General features: G+C 46.3%; 1 protein-coding gene across 13 annotated transcripts in view; it reads left to right on the top strand.

The window, feature by feature from the left end:
* The first annotated feature begins 318 nt into the window (after positions 1-318).
* The window catches only part of Dctn1 (dynactin subunit 1), a 29,602-nt gene continuing 5,401 nt past the window's right edge, over positions 319-24,519 (top strand). The window contains exons 1-22 of one of the 13 annotated variants that reach the window (XM_047522499.1): positions 319-398; positions 907-1,123; positions 12,983-13,228; positions 13,516-13,594; positions 13,794-13,828; positions 14,513-14,533; positions 16,812-16,829; positions 18,178-18,198; positions 19,428-19,619; positions 20,112-20,309; positions 20,474-20,678; positions 20,753-20,831; positions 20,932-21,091; positions 21,206-21,310; positions 21,486-21,677; positions 21,776-21,892; positions 22,126-22,278; positions 23,187-23,347; positions 23,452-23,620; positions 23,893-23,961; positions 24,194-24,256; positions 24,358-24,507. In XM_047522499.1, coding sequence (XP_047378455.1) covers positions 1,112-1,123; positions 12,983-13,228; positions 13,516-13,594; positions 13,794-13,828; positions 14,513-14,533; positions 16,812-16,829; positions 18,178-18,198; positions 19,428-19,619; positions 20,112-20,309; positions 20,474-20,678; positions 20,753-20,831; positions 20,932-21,091; positions 21,206-21,310; positions 21,486-21,677; positions 21,776-21,892; positions 22,126-22,278; positions 23,187-23,347; positions 23,452-23,620; positions 23,893-23,961; positions 24,194-24,256; positions 24,358-24,507 — 2,445 coding nt within the window. In that variant the 5' untranslated portion in view covers positions 319-398; positions 907-1,111. Of the gene's footprint in view, positions 510-906; positions 1,124-11,000; positions 11,298-12,982; positions 13,229-13,515; positions 13,595-13,793; positions 13,829-14,512; positions 14,534-16,799; positions 16,830-18,177; positions 18,199-19,427; positions 19,620-20,111; positions 20,310-20,473; positions 20,679-20,752; positions 20,832-20,931; positions 21,092-21,205; positions 21,311-21,485; positions 21,678-21,775; positions 21,893-22,125; positions 22,279-23,186; positions 23,348-23,451; positions 23,621-23,892; positions 23,962-24,193; positions 24,257-24,357; positions 24,508-24,519 lie in introns of those variants that run through there. The other 12 variants (XM_047522501.1, XM_047522498.1, XM_047522503.1 and 9 more) reach the window with 12 other exon arrangements.

The following is a 24,519-nucleotide window of genomic DNA, read 5'->3' as shown; positions in this document are numbered from 1 at the left end:
TTCTCCAGATCTTCTATGCAGTCTCCCCTTTACCGACAGAGGGCGCTCAGCATGACGCGCCTTCCAACTAAGGGCCTTATCAGCTTCCCAGGCACACTGCGCATGAGCTCATCACGCTCTAGGTGTCCAGCTGTGTGCCTGATCGGTGTTTTCTCCGCCGCGCTTGGCGAGCACTTCTAAGCCAGGGAGGTACTTCGGGAAAGAGTAGAGTTTCCTGTAAATTCAGAGCGCCCCTGGGTTTCTGGGACGAGGGGTTCTGGAGTGAGTCTGGAGGGTCGGGCGGCGCGTCGGGCAGTCCACGAGGGCGGGGCGGCGGGGCGGCGGGGCGGGGTTCGCCGGGTCTTGGGCGTCGGTCGCTGGTGGGGCCCGAAGCGGGCGCTGAGCCCCTGACAGGACAGGTACCGAGGCGGTGTTTTGCCAACTGTCTGCTGTCCGCCCTCCACATGTTCGTGAGGTTCCAGCAGTGGGCTGTGGGTTCGGTGCTGACCTAGAGCACTGCACGGAGCCGGGTGTGTGACGGGGCGGGTAGGGTTGGGCCGCTGCAGGGGTGGGCGCCCGCCGTGGTCTCGGTGTTTGACCCCAGGCTCGTCCTACCCACCTGAGCTCTTCAGTCTGGCGGTGTTCTCCCTGGGTCAAAGTGGCTGTGCCTCAGAGTTCCTCCAGAACTGCAAGGGTCCCCTTTTTCCCGGGAGCGTCCGAGGCATCCCTGAACCCACACCAAGCCACAGGTTACCTGTGGGCACATGGTTGAGAAATTTGTCTCAAACAGGGGGAAAAATAGAGGACACAAGCATCGTGGTGTACATATGGGTTTGGTGTGTGTGTACCCCACTCTTTGGGGGTCAGTCTAAGCTGCTGGCATGATGACTCCTGAAAAGTCATCTTGCACATCTCTCTTGATTTCAGGCAGAACCACAAGTAAATCACACAGACGAGGAACTGCTGTTTTTAAAGACAGGTTTAGAAACTTACCCTCATTTATTGCAGTGAAGACAGCAGCAAGCCTTTATTCACCATTTGCTACTCTGGTATAAAGTACTGAGAGTCCAAGAGCTATGAGGTAGAGATTGACATTCTTTGCCTGGTATATTGCCAAAGCCTGAGCTGCGGAATGTTAAAAGAGGTAACTTCATTATTACTATTATTTTTAAATCCATGTTATGCTCAAATGTGTTAAGAAATTTCCTGGTTAAAGTTTTCTGTACTCCAAACTATTTCAGATCCTTCAGTATGCTAATGATATTTATTGTGAATCTCCATCTGGGTGTATGTATGGAGAATTTCCCAAAGTTTACTGTGAAATACTGTTTTTCTTGGGTTATACGTCTATTTAACATCTAGTGCAGTTTGGGAAATGCAGTTTCTGAATTAGAAATTCACCGGAAGGGGCAGTGCAGGCCAGTGCTTTTCTAACTTTAATGATGCAGATGTTTAATGGAGTCTTGTTAAAATAGATTCCGATGGGTTCTCCTTTTCTAACAAGTTTCCAAGTAATGCTAATGCTGCTGTTCTGTGGACCACACTGAATAGCAAGGGTGTAAATCACTTGATTAAAAGTTAGAAACCATTTTCTGCTCCCTGCCCTTCAGAACAAACTGCTGCCTTGGATGAGTCACTTCATCTGTCCAGGCCTTAAAATAGGAGTCTGAACTGGGAGATCTCTAAGACTGCTTTCAGATCTAAAATGCTGTGACTCTACACCTGTTCCCTTGCGATAGTGAATTCCATATAAAGTATTGTCAGTTTAGCAAATTTTGCAGTTTGGCTTAAACATTTCTAATGGGAATTAACTAGATATAAAGCATCCAATTTTATTATTGGGATAGTACAATCACAATAAAAATGTTCTTCAGGTTACTGAAACATTTCTGCAACTTTCATCCTATTTATTATCTCTTATAATAGTAAAAAAAAAAAGCTCTTAAATACTGACTCTTAATATCAATGACAGCCATACCCCCAGCCCTATTTTGTATTTTATTTAGAGACAGGGTCTCACTGAGTTTCTTAGCACCTTGCTTTTGCTAAGGCTGGGTTTGAACTCAAAATCCTCCTGCCTTAGCCTCCTGAGTGCCTGGGATTACAGGTGTGCACCACTGTGCCTGGCAATTCCTACCTCTTTTTTACTCAGAATGAACTGTCTTTAATTCTTCCATCATGTTTAAGAAATTTCTTTTCTAAATTTGTCCTTGTTCTGCATGTACTGGGGCTTTAGCTGGACTTTGAAGGATGGGTATGGCTTGCAAGACTAGAGGAAGCATCCTAAACTGTCAGTGGTGCAGAGATGAGATTGCATATGTCAGATCCAGGATTGTTTGACTAACAGGAAAGAAATGGGATGTCAGTGAAAGATGCTGAGAAGATGAATGTGTGGACAGAGCAGTCTTTTAGAGGATGTATTTGTTTTACTGTGGTATGTAAAGTGGTTGGAAATGAGAAGAGAGAGACAAAGAATCAGGCTTCACATATCAATAATAGGGGACTTAGGTTGATAATAATAGTAATGCCTATTTATGTATAACAGATTACAGAATTTTTCATGGGCATGATCTCATTTGATTGAATAATCCTGTGAAGTAGGCAGAGCAGCAGATGAGGCACCAGAAAGGATAAATGATTTACCTTAATATTCAAAACTACTAAACAGCAGACCAAAGTGATCACAGTGAAAATGAAGGAGAAAGGAAGGATGCAGGAGGTAATATTAAGGAAGAATTAATAAGTTAGGCTAGATTGGATGTGGGGTACAAAGAAGTCACTAGGGAATAGTCAAAATAGTTGGGAGAATCATAATAACATTGATGGCTGCCACTCTCGGGTTTACTCTGCCAGCTCTGTCATTGCTAGTCACTTTCTGGAGTTACAAGTTGGGAGAGATTAGAGTAGAGGATTCCAGGTTACTTGACCTATCTATAGTTACTGGGTTTCTGGGGGGGATCTTGGATATCTGTCCCATACCAAGGAAAATGGAACCTGGGTCCTCATTGTCCCTAAAGAGGTAAGAGTGAGAGATTGCCTGATTCAAATCTATCTTGGGGTCTTTGCCATCTTAGAGATTCTGATTTTGTCTTAATATCGTTTTCCTTTTGAAGTTTAGGCTGGTACTTGTTGAGCGTGACTGATGGACAGTTTAGGTGTCCCGTCTGACCTCTCTAGGCTCCTTCATATCTTCTAGGGGCTTCACTGCAGAAGAGCAAGGGCCCTTGCTGCCCTCAGAGCCTCATTTCCCAGAAATATGCACATCACCTAGACCCTATTTGTGGTCTTTTTACTGTGGAAGCATACAAGATTGAGTTAGTGTCATGATCAAATTCCTTAGGACCTGGGGCTGTCCCTGCCGTTTTAGCTTATTAGACTGCTGTCTGGAAAGGAGAGACACCACCACTACTGGTGATGGTATTGGTGGTGTGTGTGTATGTGTGTGTGTGAGTGAGAAAGAGAGAGATCCCCGCTTCCCTCCATGGTTGTCTTTTAGAGTGGAGTAACTCTCTGGGAAAGCTATCAGAGCCAATTTATGTACCTAGAACCTGGTGTTGGTAAGAGCTTCTAGTTTACATTGAGTGCTTTCTCTCTGCAGTGTTCAGTGCTTAGATACTGAGATGAGTAAAATTCTCTGTCCTGGAGGAATTCATAATAGGATAAAGTAGATAGTATTTTAAATAAAATTTGGTATTGTCCAAAGTGCTGTGTGAGATATGTCCAAGGTGCCATGTGAGGAGGACAGAGGAGGGAATGACTAACTACATGAAGAAGGCAGGAGAGTCTTCAGGAATGAGGTGGTTATTGAGTCGAGTCTTGAAGGATAAGGAGGGGGAATAGTCCTGGTAATATTTGCAGCATTGCAGAGGTATAAGGGAAAAGTTAAGTAGTTCCAAGTGAATGGAACATAAGAGAATTTGGGGATCAAAGGAGAAGTGATTGGTGCAACTGGAATCATAATGAAGCCAGGTTTTTAATAGGCAATAGTGCTGTGCTAAGAAGATTCAATTTTGTGGGCAGGAAAGCCACTGGAGGTTTTTAGACGGGGAGTGACATGATTGCATTTTGGGATGCCAACTGCGGAAATAGAGCGAAGGGTGGAAATAAGGATCAGGGATATTGGGAGGCTCTCTTAATAATATGGATGTGATATGTAGGACTGAATTAAGGATTATATCAGTGGAACTGGAGAGGAAGGGAACAAATCTGGAGGGAGACAGCAGAGACAGAATTAACCCTAGTAATGACTAATTGATGTTGAGAACAAGAAAGAGTTGTTGAAGATAACACAGTTTTCTATTTTTGGTGAATGGTGGTGCCAATAGCAAAGAGGGACTATAGAAAAGGAACCTTCTTTGGGGTGGAAGATATCAAGCCTATTTTGGGTCATGTTGAATTTGAGTGATTTTTGGTACTTGGATCTGAGGTTCAGCAGAGAATCATTGTCTAGGAGTGGTGGTAGGTGGAGGTGGAAGTTGAAGTTGTGGGAATGGTTGAACTCTCCCAGCCACATATATGGGAGGATGGAAATGACAAAGATGAGAGGGACTGGTGCTTAAGGTAAGAAAGAATATTGCCTGGGAAGCTGGGAAAGGAGAAAATTCCAGGGAAGTGATCAGCAGTTTTGTTTGCTTCAGGGAGGTCAAGTAGGATGAGCCTGGGAAATTAACCTTGAGTTTAAGTAGTTGGAGATTGTGGTCACTGTGGGTCTTTTAAGTGTGAGCAGCATCAGTGGAGTGGTAGGGTTGGAGCCAGCTTGTAGTGGATTGTGGTGTAGATGAGAACTGAGAATAAGGAGTATGTACTCACTTTCAGTAGTTCCTTCAGGCAGGGAAGGGAAGAATAGAGATGGTGGCAGCTTGCACGGGAGGTAACAAGGATTAGAGACAGTTTTTCCTAGAATAGAAGAGCAAGTTTTTCTAATGATGCATTAGAGCTAGTAGAAGGAGTGCAATTGAAGGCACTGGAGGAGATGATTGCTAAATGAGGTTCTCAAAGGAGAGTGGAGGGGTTGGCCCAAAAATAAAGGTACACATTTCCTTTGCAGAGAAATGATGGAAGAAAGGATGGAATTTACATTGGAAGAGGCAATGAATGCAGATATATCTAGTTTGCAAAGGAATTCTTACCTAATAGGCTCAATTTTCTTTCTTAACAAGTTTATTTGCTGAGGGCTAGGGGCACTTATATGAACTCCATCAGGAATAGGGACTTGAAAGTGGTAGAAGAAGTTTGAAAGAACTGTTCAGAGTAAGGAGAAAGAACAGAATTGAGATAAGCTCCAACAGTACATTGTACCCTCTGGACTGAAATCCTACATTTATAGGCTTCTCTTCCTCCTTCCTCATAATAATGGCTATTATTGTGTATTATACCAGGCACTGTTTTAAGTACTTTTCAGGCATTCTCATGTGCTTTTTAAAGCAATACCTTAGAAAGGTATTACAGAAGGGGACACTGAGGCATGGAAGATTACTTAGGCTTGGCAGTAATTATGTTTGCCAGATCTTTCTCTGAAGAAATGAGATTTCTTCTCTGAGGCATCAGAGGCAGAAATTTAATTCTACCTCCTGGTTTCTGGATCTTGAGGCTGCTAAGGAGGGGTTCTTACATGCCAGTCTCTGAGCATGATGATGGCATAAATGGCAGGGCAGTGAGGTCAGTGTTGCTGCCAGCTTTTTGTAAGTATGTAGGGGAACTCTGAAATCCCTGAGTAATTTCCCAGTATCCTGATTGGAAAGACAAGTGACTGACAGTGATTTGTCAAGTATTGCAGGCTGATACTGTCACCTGAGACACTGAATAAGAAGAGAGACCTTGTTCCCATCCCATTATCCAGAAAAAGAATTTTTCCCAACCACTCACTAGGCAGACCCATAATCTTATATAACAACATAATTATTATTAGCTCACCTTATGTGTTTTTCTAGTTAGTGTGATAGGATTTGCAAGTAACCGACTTGAGTGAAAGGGGAGAATGGTGGATTGGCGTGGATAGAAGAGAAACGGACTTACCTTTTTCTGCTGCAGCCACTGGAGCATCATCTCTGTGTCCTTCCTCTTGAGGTTGCCATGGATACGCCTTTGCATAGTGCTTTGAGATTGATTTCCATTATGATCAGATGATGACGTGGGTTTAAAAAGGGAAAGGACAGAGCGATCTGCTTCTGGGGAGTGGCCGATGAGCTGCTCAAACCATAGCGCCCAGTAGAGCCCAGCACAGCCGAGGTGGCTGTGGCTTTGTTGGCTGCTTTGGCTTTTGCTGAAGTTGTGAAATGGTGCATCTCCCTCTTTAGAGCGCAGACTCAGGGTTCCCTGTCTGCAGGGTCCTAGTGCCAGGAATTTGCTACTTGATTTAGGGGGAGGAAACAGCAGGAACTTCAGAACTGGCTAAGTTCTGCTCTCCATGGGAGTATTGCTGTTTTTGAGCACAGGGTCTCAAAAACTCTCTTGCTTTTCTGCAGAGCTTCTTTATTGAAGATTAATGAGGTGTACTGTGTAGCTTTCCTTCCTGACTTTTGGAGGTAAGCCTGGAAGTCATTGGGTCTTTCTTAGGGAGAGGAATACTTTGGGAAGGGTGTTGCTACATTTAAATTAGGAGTGGGCTTCAGGCATTTCTGGGGATAATAAGAAGCTGGAGTGGTAGGGGAAGTCCATTTAGGGTCTACCCTCTATTGTATGAGATCTGTAAGGCAGATAAAGGAGTAGGACCAAGTAACAAAAGGCTCCATGCATGTTATTGTCCTGGGTTCCTGTGGGTTTCTGGAGTCCAGTTTCAGTCCCCCACCCTCCATTCCCCTCTCAGTAAGGAAACCTTTTTTCCTTCCTGACTTCTGAGGGGCTTACATGCACACTTATTTCTTTGTTACTAGTTCTTTTGATATATACAATTTTGCCCTGCTGTCAGACTGCCTAGGTTTCAAACCAGCTCCTCCAGGAGAGGGATCAAGGAAAGTAGATAGTTGAGTTAGACCAGGATCAAGAGAGACAAAAGAAGATCAAGGTATCAGGGGATGCTGGGGTGCCAGTGAAAGCAAGGTTGAAATTGTTCAGGCCAGTTAGAAATGGGCAAGTTGTTTGGCTTCAGAGATTCAGTTCTATCACCTATAGAGTGGAGATAATGGAGTCTATTTGGGCTATATCACAGGTTCTTGTTGTTTGGTTTGAAATATTTTGAGATAATGAACACATTGACATGTAGTTGTAAGAAACAACACAGCAAGATTGCACATATCCTTATTTAGTTTCTCCTGATGGTTAACATCTTGCAAAACTGTAGTACAGCATCACAGCCAGCCATTGACATTAACACAAAATTCTGAAATGTCATCCCCACAAGGGGTCCATCGTGCTATCTTTTTATAGTCTCACCCTACTCTGCATTCTACTAACCTTAGTCTGCAACCTCACAGGTTCGTATTTGAAGGAGGTAGTGAAATATATATGCATTAGTGTACATACTTAAATTTGCCCCTGATAAAGCCCTGAGAACAAGACTTATTTTCTCACCTCTAACATGCTGTTTCCCATTTCCCCAGTTCTGTTAATATTGTGATCATCATTCCTACATTTTTACTTAAGTTTGAAAACTCCCAGTTTATTCATTTACTGATTTATACATTCATCCATCTATCCAGTTTTCCTTGCAACATTTGAGTTTCTACCATGTGTATAAGTCATCATTGATATACAGTTGCAGTAATGAAGATAATATCTACAATTTATTGAGCACATATTTTGTGCTAAATGCTTTAAGTCTTATTCCATACAACATTACTATGAGGTAGCTGTTATTCCCTCCTTTTTGCAGGTTAGGTAACTGGGGCTCAGAATATTAAATAGCTTTCCCAGGTGAGGAAATATGAGAACCAAAGCTGTATCCAGGTCTATCTCCAGAGCCCAGGCCTGTTTTCTCTTTCCTCATGTCTGATTGTCTCAGAGCCTTTTCAGGATTCTTTTGGTACTATATTTCAATTGGCCCCTTCTCTCTCATGATGCTTATTCAGATCCCACCCCATGTTCATTATTGCAACAGCCTCCTTACTGTAATCCTGTCTTTGCCAAGTTACTCCTGCCTTCACTATATCCTGCACAAGCCACCAGTTTGATTTTTCCTAAAATAGTTTCTCTATGCCACTGTACAGCTCAGGAGTAAGACCAGTTTCATGTTGTTATTGGATCCAGTCCATCTATCTCTGCCTGATGTTTAAACTCCCTGCCTATCCATACTTACCTCCTGGTACATCCCTGTATTTATTTATTCAATAAATATTTGACTCCAGGAGCTAAGAATGATCAAATAATAAAAAAGAGAAGTTGTAGGCTCTGCTTCATAAGGCTTATGGTCTGTTAGTTTCATCTATAATTCTTCATTTCAGCTAAGCTAATTTTCTTTAATATTTCAAGCAAAATTATTTCTGTCTCTATTCATGCTTTGTTTACAACTTACAGTGCTTTGGAGGCCTTTCCTTTCTACATAGTTAGCCCCCTTCCTGAAAAAAAAAATCCTCCAAAAATCTCATATGTACCTCTCTTCTTTCTAGTTCACTTTTATCTACAGTTCCTTATAATATTTATTATCTGTGCATTTAATTTTAAGATTTATATACCATCTAGTATCCTTCCAGGTAATCATTCTTCATCCTTACAGTTTTGGTACTTTTTATGAAATACTTTCATGCACTTAATCTTATTTGATCTTCCTAATACTAATGTAGATATGGCAGATATTCACATTTTATAATAGAATAAACAGCACCCAATAAGTTAGTGTCTATGTATCCATGTGTTGTGAAACTGTTCTTAGATCTGAGTGCTTCTGACTTTTTTAAGGCTTCTGACAGAACCTTGAAAGCCTAGAGATGTGTATGGGAACAGTAAGAGGTAGTAGAAAGCATAGAGGTCTCTGGGTCAGGTTTTGGTTCCATTCCTGATCTTCAGGGAAGTGTCTCAATTCTGTAAGTCTGTTTCCTTATCAGTATTTCCCTGGTCTACCTGTCTGTGGGGTCATTGCCATGTTCATCTATGGCGATGATAATGATAGTGTTCTTATCTAACTTTTATTGAGCACTTATTAAATACCAAGCACTATCCTAAATGTTTTATGTGGATTTTCTCAGCTAATCCTCACTATACCTCTCTGAAATATATTCTTTGATTGTTCCCACTTAACAGATGCAGAAATTGAGACACAGAGATATTAAGTAACTAGACCAAACTGGATGTGGTTGTACGTGCCTGTAATCCTTGGGAGGTCGAGGCAGGAGGATCTTGGAGACCAGCCTGGGTAACTGTCTCAAAATAAAAAGAAAAGGACCTTGGATGTAGCTCAGTGGTAGAGTGCCCTTGGGTTCAATCCCCAGTACAATAAAAAAAAAAAAAAAAAAAAAAAAAACAAGACTGAGTTTATGATAAAACCAGGAAAGCAACCTGAGTCTAAAAACAGTATATTTAGCCATGTATCTATAAAATGTTTGAAGTACTAAAAACATGTGTGGTCCATGCTGCAGGGGCCTGCATGGCTTTACCCACCTGTGTAATGGTGACTGAAGAAGGAAGGTGGTAACATGGAGATTTTTCAGGGGAGGAGAGAGTTAGTTTCCTAGGGGTCTGGACAGGATTAAAGATAGAGGTGTTTGAAGGACCTGTTTCTTTCTGTTAGGTATCATTCTATTGTTGAGCTCTCTAGTCTACCTTTGAGAGAGGAGTAGGGGAAGTCGCCTTCTGCTAGTAAGGAAGACAAGTATGCCCAGGTCCAGGGTATCTAGGTCTGTATTGCAGCCAGGCGAGCCAAGGTTAGACCCTAGGCTAACCTTGCTGGCTATTTAAGAGGCAAGGGTCCTGATCTGTTGGTTCCTAGCCCATGACAAATGGGTAAATAAGGTAGTATAGTTACATAGCCCCCTTGGAGGGGGCTATGTAACTATACTTGGAGACCTCTCAATAGAATGCTTTTTTTAATTATAAAGGTAATATATGATTATTAAGGAATTTTTGTGAAATACAGAAGTATAAAAAATAAATCATTTCATTTTATATCCAAAATGTTAGGAAGCAAGTCCAGGAATGCAAGGGGCAGGTGGCTGAGGTGGACTGGTGGCTCTAAGGGGAGAGTGGGGCTCTTTGCTTTTGAATACTAATCTAATTGAATCTTTAGTAATATAATTGAATCTAATGCTCTCAGGGTTCAGAGCCTGGTGTCTTATAACACCAGAAGAAAGGAAGCGTGATTGTGGCAAACTTTACTAATGTGGGGAGGCCTGGGATACTTATCTTGCCTTGAGTGGGAAGTTGCCTCCAGAACTTCCCTTCCTTTGCTGTTTTTGTTTTTGTTTTTTCCTTTTTCCTTTTTTTTTTTTTTTTTTTTTTGGTACTGGGCAACTCATGGGCACTCAACCACTGAGTTACATCCCCAGCCCTAATTTGTATTTTATTTAGAGACAGGGTCTCACTGAGTTGCTTAGTGCCTCACCGTTGCTGAGGCTGGTTTTGAACTCACAATCCTCCTGTCTCAACCTTCCAACCCACTGAGATTAACAGGCATGCACCACTGTGCCCAGTACTTTTGTTTATTTGACGGGGCCTGACCCCTCTGGCCTAGCGTGAGATTGAGACCCACACCCTAATCACATGGATTTGGACCTAAGTACAGAGTTTAGGGAGGGGAGAAAAAAAGAAGAGTACCATAAATGGGGACAAGAGACCCTTATTTTGTCTGTATGGAGGCTTTTGGCAGCTGACCATTTTGAAATGTCACTTGATGCTTGAGGGCCTGCTGAGGTCTCATAGCCCAGGGGAAGGGGGGACAGTGGTATTGAGGGGATACAGGCCAGGAGGAATTGTCAAGACTGCTCCCAGTCCCAAGATAGTGTATTCTAGAGGAGAATGCTGAGAGTCTGTGGCGAACCTATCTTTGGTCCCTTGTCCCTCTTGTCTGGCCCAGGTGAAGCAGGGGAGCACTAGGACCCAGAGGCTTGCACTGTTCCCGACAAGTCTAGAGCAGCACTAGCGCAGAGTGAGACTCATCAGCTGGCAAGCAGGATTCGGTATCTCTGGGTTCAGGAATCCTCAGGCAGCAGAGGGGACTTGTTCCTCAGCCCCCATCACTGCCCCCACCCCTGCCTCGGTAGGCAGCTGAGTGAGGCCCATGGACTGGGGAGGGCCGTGCTTGACGGCTCCTGTGTCGGTCCATAAGGGCCCAGCGCCCTGACCCTCCTGCCTAGGTTTCTGCCTTTTTTCTCTGTCTCTGGCCAGCTGGGGGAGGGGGTAAAGGCCGGGTGAGCAGCATGGCCCAGAGCAAGAGGCACGTGTATAACCGGGTAAGTGGCTCTGATTTGGGATGGGCCCTGGGAGGGCTGCTGGAAAAGGCCTGGGTGCCTGTGGACATCATTGCTGTGGGGGCTGGGGAGATAAGCTGGAACTGAGCTGGGGGCACCCACAGACTGTTTTTAAGGAGCCTTTGAAGTCCTGATGGTGGCAGGCTGCACAGGCTTACCTTCCTAGAGTGGCGTCCTAAGGGTTACTGGCAAGGCCTGACCTCTGACTCTGATACCCAGGTTAGGGGTTCCTGAGGGGGACCAGACTATTTTGGGGACTCAGAATGGGATTGATGGCCCTTCTTTAGAGCTGCTTTGTTGTTTTTCACTCGCTTTCTCTTTCTTTCATCTGAGATTAAATCTGTACCTACTGTTGTGTCCTCCTGGTTCTGAGAGGCTTGTTGGGAGGTGTGGGGAGTCTCTGAGTTTGAGTCTGCCTTGATGTCACTGGCAGTTTCCTTTGTTATGAGATACACTTTGTAGTCCTAGATATGAGTTGGGGTCCTGAATCCCTTGGTAGCTCTGTCCCTATCTTCCTGGATAAGGTCTTTGGGGAAGGGAGTTAGGGAGTGACAGGCTGGGAAGTATCCTGATTCTTCTTGGGTTCTGGCTGTGCTCCCTTCTGAAGCCAAGTGGTGGGTATCAAAAGGGAGCACTGTGAAATCTGCAGTACCATGGTGTCATTTCTTGCCTCATTTATCACTTTTGTTGGAAGGCACCTGGTTCATGGAGCTGCTGCTAAAAATGGCTTAGGTGTGATTTTCTTCTAAACCATGGGCCAATTTGGGACCTAATTTCATGTTGTGTCCTGTCATCACGGGTGTGTCAGAAGCTGAGAGCTTTCCAAGGACAGTTTCTTAGTCTATTTCTTTGCTTGCCCATCTTGTGCCCATATATCCATTTGAACCACTAGGCAGAATCTAAGGACAGAATGAGGGACAAATTTGAGGTACATGATTTACTTGACCTGAATTTTCTTTTCATAACAACATAGCATGGGGAAAGGATCTCCAGAGCTTGGGGTAGAGAGTAGAAAACAAAATGCAGGCCATGAAGAAGGAAGTTGGATGGTTGAGTGGGTTGCAGTGAGGCATCCAGGAGTTTCATAGTGGGTATGTGGATGAGAGTGAGAGGAAGAAGTGGTAATGACCTGGGGTCCTGGAAAGAGACACAGTTATGTGCCTCTGAAAGGGAGAGATCTGAGAGAGCCATTTGAACTTCAGAAGAGATGGAAGTGGAGAAGGAAGCAGGCTTTTGTAGGGTCACCCACTCAACTCGGACTTTTGAGTCAGGGTATTGTGTTATAGGGAACCTGGTCTAAACTGAGTTATTTGCTTGAGTTTAATTCCTCTGTTCAGGGGCAGTGCTCCTGAGAAAGTAGCCATGTGGTAACATTCACAGATCTATCAGTGATTTCTGATTTCATAAAATTTAAATATAAACTAAAAATTCTAGCAGATTCCAGAGGTATCTTAGACATACCACTGACATTTTCCAAAGGGAAGTTTGAGGGCTAACCTCAACCTGAGAATGGAGTTCAAAGAAAATGATTTTTTCTTTTTTGTTTTCAGTCCAGCATCTTGACTGGCATTTGACTTGACTTGACCTGCATAAGGCATTTCTTATGCATGATGATGCCACCCTTGAAATGAGGCCTCTAACTCTGTATGTGTGTGTCTTTTTTTCAGACTTCCAGTGGCAGCAGGATGAGTGCAGAGGCAAGTGCCCGGCCTCTGCGGGTAGGTTCCCGTGTGGAGGTGATTGGAAAAGGCCACCGAGGCACTGTGGCCTATGTTGGAGCCACACTCTTTGCCACTGGCAAGTGGGTAGGCGTTATCCTGGATGAAGCAAAGGGCAAAAATGATGGAACTGTCCAAGGCAGGAAGTATTTCACTTGTGATGAAGGGCATGGCATCTTTGTGCGCCAATCCCAGGTATTCACCCTATCTTTTTAAATTTTATTTATTTTGTGTGTGTGTGTGTGTGTGTGTGTGTGTGTGTATGCACATGCACACATGTCTGTTGCATGTGCAGCTTGTGTGTTGGTACTTGGTGTGGGCATAAGCCTGTGGTTGGGAGAGTGGGAGGTAGCAGTGGAGGGAAGATTGGTGATCATCCTTAGGGACCTTGTCCTGCACTGTACCTTGCTTTGGGACTGGGAAGGGGCCCATATTACAGCCATTCTTGATCTGACTATATTGAGTCTTTTCTGTGGTTCCAGATCCAGGTGTTTGAAGATGGAGCAGATACTACTTCCCCAGAGACACCTGACTCTTCTGCATCAAAATTCCTCAAAAGAGGTAACAGCCACCTACTTAAGCTACCTCCTCATATCCTGAAGTCCCAGCTCTTTTTCCTCTTAACAGGGGACCACAGTGGATACTGAAATTTTTCTGTCACTACCATATTTCCTTGATAGATCTCCCCCTACCCACCATGATGTTGTCTGTCCTAGCTCTATGTACAAATACACACTTTGTTTCTGTTTGGTTTTTACAGAGGGAGCTGATACAGCTGCAAAGACTAGCAAACTGGTGAGTGGCTTGAGGGTGGGAGTAGACAGTTATATAGAGAAAGAGGAAGGGAGGGAGGGAGACCCAATGCTAGGCAAGTAGAAGCAATAGGTGAATTTGAACTGCAACTTTCTAGTCTCTTTAACCTCCTTGGGAAGGAATCTCTTGTGGGTATGAGTTGCTACATTAAGCTAGAGTAATGGTGATAGCAGGAAAAATGATTAGGTTCCAGAAGTAGAGACAAATGGAATTGAGCTAGGGACGATACGGATAGATGAATTTCCTACTCTTTGGTACACAGAGATGCCAAGATCTAGAGGGTTTAAGAGTAAGGTAAGGTAGAAAATAGAAGGAGAAGGAATTGTCCTATTTATAAGTGGTAGCAAGGCACCAGATCCTCTGCCACTTATTTTCAGTTATGGGTAGAGGGTCCTTCCTAGCTCCCCTCTGCCATTCTGCAGTGTTGTGGGTCCACTTACCTCTCTGCAGAGTGGAACTCTAGCTTCTCTGGACCAGGGCGTGCATATCCTGGCAGTTGAACCTTGAGGGACCCCTCTTTTCACCTAAGACTTGATGTTAACCTGAATCCACCACCCCTTGCCTGTGTATGCCTGATTGGTATTAATGCCTATACCCAGGATGTCTGGCCAGCTAGCACAATGTGATGTCTGTTCTCTAACTTGCCCTTTCCTACTCCTCATGCAGCGGGGACTGAAGCCTAAGAAGGTGGTGTGTTTACTGTTTGTGCCTGAGTGGGCGGCTCATGGCCCCCTCTCCTGCTGTCCTGCATGTCCTTGGGCTGCTGCATGCATGTGTGTGTAACCTTGGGGCTGTGATGACCAGAGGAAATGGCAGCCTTGGCTTCCAGAGTTCCTTTGAGTGGTACTAGGACATCAGGCTCAGTGTCTGGCCTCAAGCATACATTCACTAGGGATGATTTCTCACTGCCCCAAAGTCCTAATTAGAAATTCTGAGCATTTGACTATAAATAATAGCAGCATGAAATAGTTTATTGGCTTACAGTAGGTATTCACTTAGCCAAATTCAGGAGTGGTGGGAGGATAGATTGGAAGAATAGGGCTGGGGAAAGTGGTTGTGCAGGGAATGGAATGTCAGAGAATAGAGCACAGGAAGAGCAGTTGGAAAGACTGAGAGTCTTCATGGACCTTCCCTCCGTTGCATGCCCTGAATACCCACCCCCACTGTGCCCCATCAGTCTTTCTCTGCCTCCTCCTCCCTCTGGGGTGGGTCTAAATCTTACCTTCACCCCTTGCAGTAGTTGAACTGTGCAACTTCTCTCCCCTCCACAACTTTTTAAACACTTAAATTGATGCCAAGACCTCTTCCTCACACCAACCCCTGCCCAAGCTGTGTCTGACTTGCACTTGCCTGTCTGAACTGTATATACTGTGCTGGATGTAAAATGCTGTGATTTCCTTGTCACCAGCCTGCCTCAGGCCTTTCTGATGTTGCATGGAGAACTGATGGATCAAGGCAGTGGGAGGGGAAAGGAAAACATCTTTTTTACTCCTGGTGGGTTATAGATCTTCACTTTGGAGTCTTGCCATGGTAGAGACCACATGCTGGTATTTGTTTTGCATCCTGGGTCCTGGCTCCAGATGGGAATGGGGATATAAGGAAAATAATGCTCTAAAGGTTTCTGGACCTTTAGATGGGGATACCATCTTACCTCAGTCCCCTAAATAGAGAAGGACATGAAACTGAGATCTAAGGAAGATTTCTGGCTATAACCTGACATGACCCTGGCAGGGACCTGAGCATTGCCAAATCCTAGGAAAATGTGGCAAAACCTTACCTAGACTACCAATGTTAGGCTATAGCACCTTCTTTGCTCACGGTGGGAGGTATCAGTCAATAATTGAGTGCCTCTTCTGCCCCCTATCCTCACTTCCAGTCATCAGTCTCAGTGGTTCTCTCAAAGCAGATTACTCAGTCAGGGACCCTGCTCTCACTGCATGTGAAACAGGGAACTAGATCTAAAACAAAAAAGTGCTCTAAGGGGAAGACAGAAGAGGACACAGATACTTTCACAAAATAACTAATCCTTTCTGGAAAGCCCTTCAGACAAAGGCTTTAACCTGTCTACAACCAGGGGACCATTGGAAAGAAGCTCAACACTGTTATTGGAGCTGCTACTTCCCCCATGGGATGTCACCTAGAGTTATTTAATCACTTGATGTGCTCCTCAGAGCTTATGACCAGTTCTGGAGGAGTGTTCTGGGTGTGTGTTCCTGGGAAACAAGGGTATTGCCAGTGTGTATAAGAGAAGTGGACTTGATGGGGTTGTCAGGGGAGCAGAGTGCAGTTATGAGAGAGACTCTTGGAGAATGGAGACTTTATGTCCCTGCCCACTGATGCCCTGGCTCCATAAAGTGCCTTTTGTGGGATGGCCTCTGGCCCAGTATTTTGGAGTAAGTTCTCGGGTGGGAGAGGGAGGGAACGGCGGAGCCAGAACCTGTTCTTTGGGAAAAGAAGCAAGGCAGGCTCTGCGCAGGACTATGTCCAGTCATGAGGAGGAGGAGGAGCCAACAGGGCCCTGGGTGGTTGCTAGGTGACGGTGGAAAAAGTAGCTCCACCCCCATGGAGCAGAGGAGGGTGGGTGCATGACGTCAGGTGGAGCTGGTGCTGCGGCCACTGAGGCTGCCATCAGCCTAAGCTGGCTAACTGGGCCAGGCACTGCTCTGGCGCCTGCTGGAGCCTGGTTGTCCTACTGCGCACCTTCAGAGGCCTCTGTGTCCCAGCTGCAGCCGTTTGGAGGCTAGGAAGCTGCCGGCTGGGGAAGCTAAGGCTGCATTGTTGGGATTTGATGCACTAATCTCCTGTCTCCGCCGCCTTTCCCTCTGTTCGGTCTCTTTCCTTCCCTCCCTCCCTCCCTCCCTCCCTCCCTTCGTCTGTCCTTCCTCCCTGTGTTTGTCTATCCTCCTCTGTCCCTCCTTCTCTTTCCTCTCCTTGCTTTCTTTGGTTTTCTGCAATGATGAGACAGGCACCGACAGCCCGAAAGGTACTCTTGTTTGCTCTGGTCCTGCTACCGGGTTGCCAGGGTGATGGTGGCAGCAGGCAGATGGGGTGGGGGTGGGGGCTGATTGACTTCATCTGTCTACCTGGTTGGGGGAGGAGGGTGAAGAAGAGGGAGGCAGGGTGAGGTGTCACCACCATGCCCCACCCCTGGGCATTTGGTTCTTGCCCTGCTTGCTTTTGGCACTGATAGTCTGTGTTCTAGGCCTTGTACCCAGTGGCCTCCCAGGCTTGGGCCTCAGGCAGCCTCTACTACAATCAGGCGTTGGGAGGGTTTCTTGTGGTAGAAGCCAGAGAAGCAGGCCCAGCTGTCTTGGTGTCTTAGCAGGCCTACCTACCTTACTCAACCTTTGCTAGAATGACTTTTGGTTATTCTCCCAGTATCTCCTCCCCTAGGGTTTCTTTCAGGGGGCTTTACCAGGGTAGAATGGGGACCTAGAATAGTTTTGACCCAAAGCTTTGGAAGCTTAGTCCAGGGTAGGAGGGGTGGAGATTGGTCTCCTTGGGCTTAGTCTTTTGGAAACAGGACCCAAGCCAAATTTTATCTTTGCCACAGCAGTGAGACACTGAGCAGCATGAACATCCATTGGTGTTAGGTTTAGGACAGTAGTTTCTCTGTGCTGCTGCCTACCCCCACCTCTCTCTGTGCAGCTGGGTGGGGTTACTTTGCTGAGCTCTGGGCTTCTGCTAATGCAATATTCATAGTCCTGACACCTGAGCCCTCTGCCTTAGGGATGGGGACTGCTGCAGGATCTGGTCCTGGGGAGACGGGGGAGGGAGGACAGCAACATTGTTCTGCCTTAGAGAGCTGATCCCTTACTTTTGAGCTTATATCACTCTTGTCATGGTGTGTGTATGGCAGAGTGCGGGGGTTCCTAGGGAGTCCTCTGTGGAGTCTAGCAGTTGAAGAAAGAGGCTGACCTGGGAAAGTCCTTGCAGTGATGTTTGGGCGGGGCTTCTGGCTCTGAGCTGGAGTGGGAGATATTGTTCACAGAAGGACTGGTCTCTGGAGACCTCACCAGCTGCTGCCTTTGGTCTCCTGTGGCTCAGCCTAGGACACAGGGACCTCTGGGATTTCCAGGGTGTCTGAAGGGGTGAGGCCTGCAAGGGTTGGCAAAAGTGGGAGCAGGAACCGAGAGGAACAGGAATTTGGGGTTTCTGGAATTTCTGTGATTCTCTGTAGGGATAAGGGGATGGGTGAGGGGGGGGTGGTGGCTAACTGTAGCCCCATTCCTCTTACTTCTTCTGCTCTCATTGCTGTCCCTTTGCTGTCTGTCTTTCTGCCATTATCCTTTCTTTCCTGACTACCTCTCTGGCTCCTGTTACCTGTCCAGACCACAACTCGGCGGCCCAAGGTGAGAACAAACAGGCCTCCATGCAAGCCACTGCTGAGTGTGCACAAATGTTTCAGGCATGTGCATGTTTGTGGGCATGTGTACTAGCAAGTGAAAGTTGATCACAGTTTATCATGGGTTCTCTTTGAGTGGGAAGAAGGCCCTGGGGTTGGTGACAGGCCTCTCCTGGAAAAATGACTTCCAAATCTTAGAAGGTCCTCTGACCTAGGAAATTGAGTAAAATAGAGAAGTGAGGGAGTTGTGGTTAATCAGGACAGGCTTTCTTTAACAAGGTGATTTTGATCAGTTTGAGGGGAGAGATTAGAAGAGAAGTGAAGAATTGGCAGTATAACATGTTGGAGGAAGGAGGTATATCTGTGAAAGCCTTTGACTAGGGGGTGTCCGTTGTAGCATGTGGTTTCTGAGTGTCAGAGCCCACTAAGGGGAGTTTGGGGAGAGCACTGGGAGGGCTTGTCTGTTCCTGGGCTTGGGATTTCATGATGGCTCCTGGGTTTTCTGTCCCACAAGGACCTGGGTAATTACTACCTGATTAGAACCCCTTTGTCTTAGGGGATTAAAGAAGGGTTGGCTATATGTACCTTGTTTCAAGGAGGAGTCTAGGGCTGTAATTTTCAGTTTGGTTCTTTTACTTGTGGGAGTCCCTGACATAGACCAAGGGAGGATAATTTAGCTTGACTTCTAAAGAGTAGGGAGGGCCTAAGAAGGGTGGAGAGTCTGGAACCCCCACTTTTAGCCCAGTCCTCTCTGGAAACATGAATATCAAGAAGAAACACTAATCTCTCTGGGAATGACATTGAGGCACTTATTTTCCCCTTGGGGGAGTTGGGCACGGACCCAGAGCAAGAATGGGACTGGGAGTATTAAGAAATTGCTACAGTGATCACAAGTGGGTCACAGAGGAGAATTGTAGGGAGTAAGAGATTCTGCTATAAAGGGTAGTGCCAGAGCTGGGAGGAATGTGGGATCAGTGCCAAAGGAGGAACCTTATAATCTCATGTTTTCCCCCATCCTTTCCTCCCTCCTTCCTCCCTCTGTCCTTTGTCAATGTTGCTTTGACTATGTCATTTTCCCTCTCTCCTTCGTTGTGTCTCTGTTCTCATTGTGCTTTCACACTCTTTTTCTTTTCCCTTCTTTGTCTCCAACCCTTGCCATATTCTTATGTGCTGTGTCTCTCCCTTTCACCACCCCCATCCTCTGTTCTCTTTCCGGTTTGCCCCTGCTCTGAATAGCCCACTCGCCCAGCCAGTACTGGGGTGACTGGGGCCAGTAGCTCTTTGGGCCCCTCTGGCTCAGCATCAGCAGGTGAACTGAGCAGCAGTGAGCCCAGCACCCCAGCTCAGACTCCGCTGGCAGCACCCATCATCCCCACACCAGCCCTCACCTCTCCTGGAGCAGCTCCCCCACTTCCTTCCCCATCCAAGGTAAGGACAAGCACTGGGGTAAAGGAGAATCAAGATACCAAGGGGTCTGTGATTCCTGGCTGGGTCTTAGAAATTTCCTAGGGTTGGGGAAGACCTAGAGCTTGGATCAGAAAAAGTGGGAACATAGTGTATGGGTATCTTGCTACTGCCAAAAAGCTACCTTTTCTTTTCTTGCCTTTCTTTTCTTTTTTTCTTTCTTTCTTTTCTTTTTTTCTTTGGTAGGGGGGAATTGAACCCAGGGCCTTGTGCACACAAGGCAAGTGCCCTACCACAGAAGTATATCCCCAGTACTCCTGCCCTTCCTTCACACTTTTCTGGTACATACAGTGCCATGTTTCATTGGAAACATGGTTTTCCAATGTTTGTATGCCACTTGCTTTTGACTCTGGGGTTAGGGTGTTGTTTGCACATATTCTTATCTTCTCTATTCCAACTCAGTCTCGGGGGAGGCAGTGTGGGCTGTGCAAAGGTGGCAAGACCTTTCCTTGGCAGGAGGAAGAGGGATTGAGGGCCCAGGTACGGGACCTGGAGGAGAAACTGGAGACCCTGCGACTAAAACGGGCAGAAGACAAGGCAAAGCTGAAAGAACTGGAGAAACATAAGATCCAGCTGGAGCAGGTGCAGGAATGGAAGAGCAAAATGCAGGAGCAGCAGGCAGACTTGCAGCGTCGCCTCAAGGAGGCGCGGAAGGTGGGACTCAGGATGGAGGGGATGACTGGGGAGGTTAAGGGACCCAAGGAGTTGAATTAGGAATGGGACTGGAACTAGAACCTGGTGTATATTGTGAGAATAGGCAGCATAGGACACCTCTTTGCTCCTGCCCTCCCCCACCCCCACCCTTTTCCCCTTCTCAGGAAGCCAAGGAGGCATTGGAAGCAAAGGAACGCTACATGGAGGAGATGGCCGACACTGCTGATGCCATCGAGATGGCCACTCTGGACAAGGAAATGGCTGAAGAACGGGCTGAATCTCTGCAGCAGGAGGTCGAGGCACTGAAAGAGCGTGTGGATGAGCTCACCACCGACTTGGAGATACTAAAGGCTGAGATTGAAGAGAAAGGTAAGGTGCCAGGAGCTGTGGGGCCCAAGTGGTGGGGTGAGACCAAGTCTGAACATGTTAATGGTCTTCCCCAGGCTCAGATGGGGCTGCATCCAGTTACCAGCTCAAACAGCTTGAGGAACAAAATGCCCGCCTAAAGGATGCCCTGGTGAGGTAGGCTCCTCACTGCTTGGCCTTCACTCTCCTGCCTCTGGATGTGTTAAAGCACCTGTTGCAGGTCACTCTGACACATGTTCTCCTCTCTCTCCCACAGGATGCGGGATCTTTCTTCCTCAGAGAAGCAGGAACATGTGAAGCTCCAGAAGCTCATGGAAAAGAAAAATCAAGAGCTAGAGATTGTGAGGCAACAGCGAGAGCGCCTGCAGGAGGAACTGAGCCAGGCAGAGAGCACCATTGATGAACTCAAGGAGCAGGTCTGTGAAACCCAGCGCTTGCCCAGAATTCCCTTACCTGACTGTTCTGTTGCCCCTTCCCCTTTCTAGTCATCTTCCAACAGCAGTTTTCCCGGTCCCTTCCCCATAACACAGGTGGATGCTGCTCTAGGTGCTGAGGAGATGGTGGAGATGCTGACTGACCGGAACTTGAATCTGGAAGAGAAAGTGCGGGAGTTGAGGGAGACTGTGGGGGACTTGGTAAGAGAAGGGCAGACTCCTGACCCTGATGGATGGTATTTGTAAGGGAACTGCCGAAAAAGAGATTGACACATGACCCCTGACCTTTGAACAGGGTGTGTGATAAAAGGACCTATCCTGGCCCTTCTATCCTAACCCTGCCTTTGCTTTCCCCCACCTACCTGTTGTATTCCAGGAAGCCATGAATGAGATGAATGATGAGCTCCAGGAGAATGCACGAGAGACAGAACTAGAGCTGCGGGAGCAGCTGGACATGGCTGGTGCCCGGGTACGTGAGGCCCAGAAGCGTGTAGAGGCAGCCCAGGAAACAGTTGCAGACTACCAACAAACCATCAAAAAATATCGCCAGCTGACTGCCCACCTACAGGTGCCTGCCCAACCCCTGTTCTCTGCTCATACTATCTCTACCCACCTTCACCCTAGGGTTATCTTGACCCAGCTGCCCCTCACTATCTCTGCTCTTAGGATGTAAATCGGGAACTAACAAACCAACAGGAAGCTTCTGTGGAGAGACAGCAGCAGCCACCTCCAGAGACTTTTGACTTCAAAATCAAGTTTGCTGAGACTAAAGCCCATGCCAAGGTCAGGAAAGTGGGTGGCTTGAGAGTCGGGTGTTAGGAAGCCCAGCCTGGGTATGACTGTGAGCTAGCCTGGTATGGGCTTTGGGCTTCAGATTCCTGGGGTAGGGGGTTCTTTGTGTGGTTATTTGGTAGACTACTGGCGTGGGCTTAACTTAAAAGCAAGGGATCTGGTGAGCAAGGCATAGTGATTTTTTGGACTCTAAATGAGAGCCCAACTCCCTGTCTACTTCACAGGCAATTGAAATGGAGTTGAGACAGATGGAGGTTGCCCAGGCCAACCGGCACATGTCTCTGCTGACAGCCTTCATGCCTGACAGTTTCCTTCGGCCAGGTGGGGACCATGACTGTGTCCTGGTGCTGCTGCTCATGCCTCGTCTCATTTGTAAGGTATGGCCAGTTAGTCATATGTACAATAAAAATCTGTTGGTCTTACCGAGAGCCAAGCATTGAGGATGCCAAGTTAAGACAGCAAAAATATAGTAGAGAAACATAGTCAACAAAGTCACAGATGAACATATACTGTTGGCCTCCTTATCTTTGGATTCTGAATTGGTGAATTCAAACAACTGCAGATCAAAAATATTTTTGGAAAAGATTGCATCTGTACTGTACATGTACAGACTTTTTTTTCCTTCTCATTATTCCATAAACAATACAATATAAAAACTACATAGTATTTACGTTGCATTAGGTGTTGTAAGTAATCTAGAGGTGATTTGAAGTGTATAGGAAGATGCACATAGATTATATGCAAATACTGTCCCATTTCGTATGAGGGACTTGAACATCCATGATTATTATATTTATGGGGAGTTCTAAAATCAGTCCCCTATAGATACAAAGGATGGATATATTACAGATTTTGTGTTATGAAGGAGAGGTAGGGTGTTCGAGAGAACACAGTTGAGGATCTGGTGTAGATGAGGCTGGTTGTGAGGGGTAATAACATTTGAACTGAGAGCCAGAAGGTGGCTAAGAGTTAGCTAGGGGGATAATGGGCAGATAGCATTCTAGGTGGAGAGAGATCAGGAGCAGCAGCTTTAAGTCAGGGAAACCTTGGTTCTTGTGTTCCCACTGTCCGTTCATTCTTATATCCTAAAATTCTCACAAGTCCCAGTATTCCCATCATTTCCCTTTCCTCAGGTGAGACTTCTTGCCTATTTAAGAACTATGTCTGCTCTCTCTTCTGTGTGTGCCCATGTGCCCCATATAGTTGTAAGCTGTATCCTGTATTCCTGAGTCTATATTTTCCATCCCCTGCTCTGAGTTTCAGGTTCCTGGTCTTCTTCCCATAGGCAGAGCTGATCCGGAAGCAGGCCCAGGAGAAGTTTGAACTAAGTGAGAATTGTTCAGAGCGGCCTGGGCTTCGAGGAGCTGCAGGCGAGCAACTCAGCTTTGCTGCTGGGCTCGTTTATTCTCTCAGTCTACTGCAGGCTACACTACACCGCTATGAGCAGTAAGTGACTTCTGATCCCTACTAAGGACCATGGGTCCAGGAATGATTGGAACTGAGATTGCCTGGAAGACTTTGACCTCATAGAGCCCTTCTCTGGTCTCTAGTGCCCTCTCTCAGTGCAACGTGGACGTATATAAGAAGGTGGGCAGCCTCTATCCTGAGATGAGTGCCCATGAGCGCTCCCTAGATTTCCTCATTGAACTGCTGCACAAGGATCAGCTGGATGAAACTGTCAATGTGGAGCCTCTCACAAAGGCCATCAAGTACTACCAGGTCTGCAGGAAATATGCAGGCTTGGGCAGGATGGGAGGGAAGCTGTCTCCTGATGGGAACCCTTGCCAGTGTATTGAAGGTCGTATGTCCCAGGCTGGCTGCTTGCAGCTTGATTTGCTCTGAGTTCAACTTGCCTTATGATGCCGCTGCCTGGGGTTTTGGATTCTCTTACCTCTCAAGACTCCCATAATGATCAGGGCTCAAATTATAGTTTGGGAAGAACTTCCCCCATTTCTACATGTTTAAAGACTATCTCTGTCATCTTTCCTCAGCACCTGTACAGTATCCATCTTGCCGAACAGCCTGAGGACAGTACCATGCAACTGGCTGACCACATTAAGGTGAAGTGTCTGGATCAGTGGTTGAGCCTTCTGTAGGGATCAGAAGTGGAGGATCAGATCAAGAGATCAGACCTTAAGTGTTGTCACATAAGACAAGGTCACTAAAACCAGATCAGGGAAGACAGAGGACCCACTTAAGTATGGGGCAGTAGAGGATGGAGATTTCTTAGAGATGATGATGGGGCAGAGGATTCCTGTTAAAGCTGATAACCACCCGCTTCTCTTCTCACAGTTTACCCAGAGTGCCCTGGACTGCATGAGTGTGGAGGTGGGGCGACTGCGTGCCTTCTTGCAGGTGAGGGTGCATCTAGAGCTGTGTGAGTTCTTGTTCTTAGTTCCTACCACCTCACCTCCAGCCCTAATGCTTACCCGGTTTTCCATCTGTTTCCCATGTAGGGTGGGCAGGAGGCTACAGATATTGCCCTTTTGCTCCGGGATCTGGAAACATCATGCAGTGATATCCGTCAATTCTGCAAGAAGATTCGAAGGCGTATGCCAGGAACGGATGCTCCTGGGATCCCAGCAGCACTGGCCTTTGGACCACAGGTTTAGGGCTGC

The sequence above is a fragment of the Sciurus carolinensis genome, chromosome 13 (genome assembly GCF_902686445.1).
Source record: "Sciurus carolinensis chromosome 13, mSciCar1.2, whole genome shotgun sequence".
Taxonomy (NCBI): domain Eukaryota; kingdom Metazoa; phylum Chordata; class Mammalia; order Rodentia; family Sciuridae; genus Sciurus; species Sciurus carolinensis.
The sequence above is the reverse complement of the archived record's forward strand: the minus strand, read 5'-3'. Positions and strand labels throughout refer to the sequence as shown.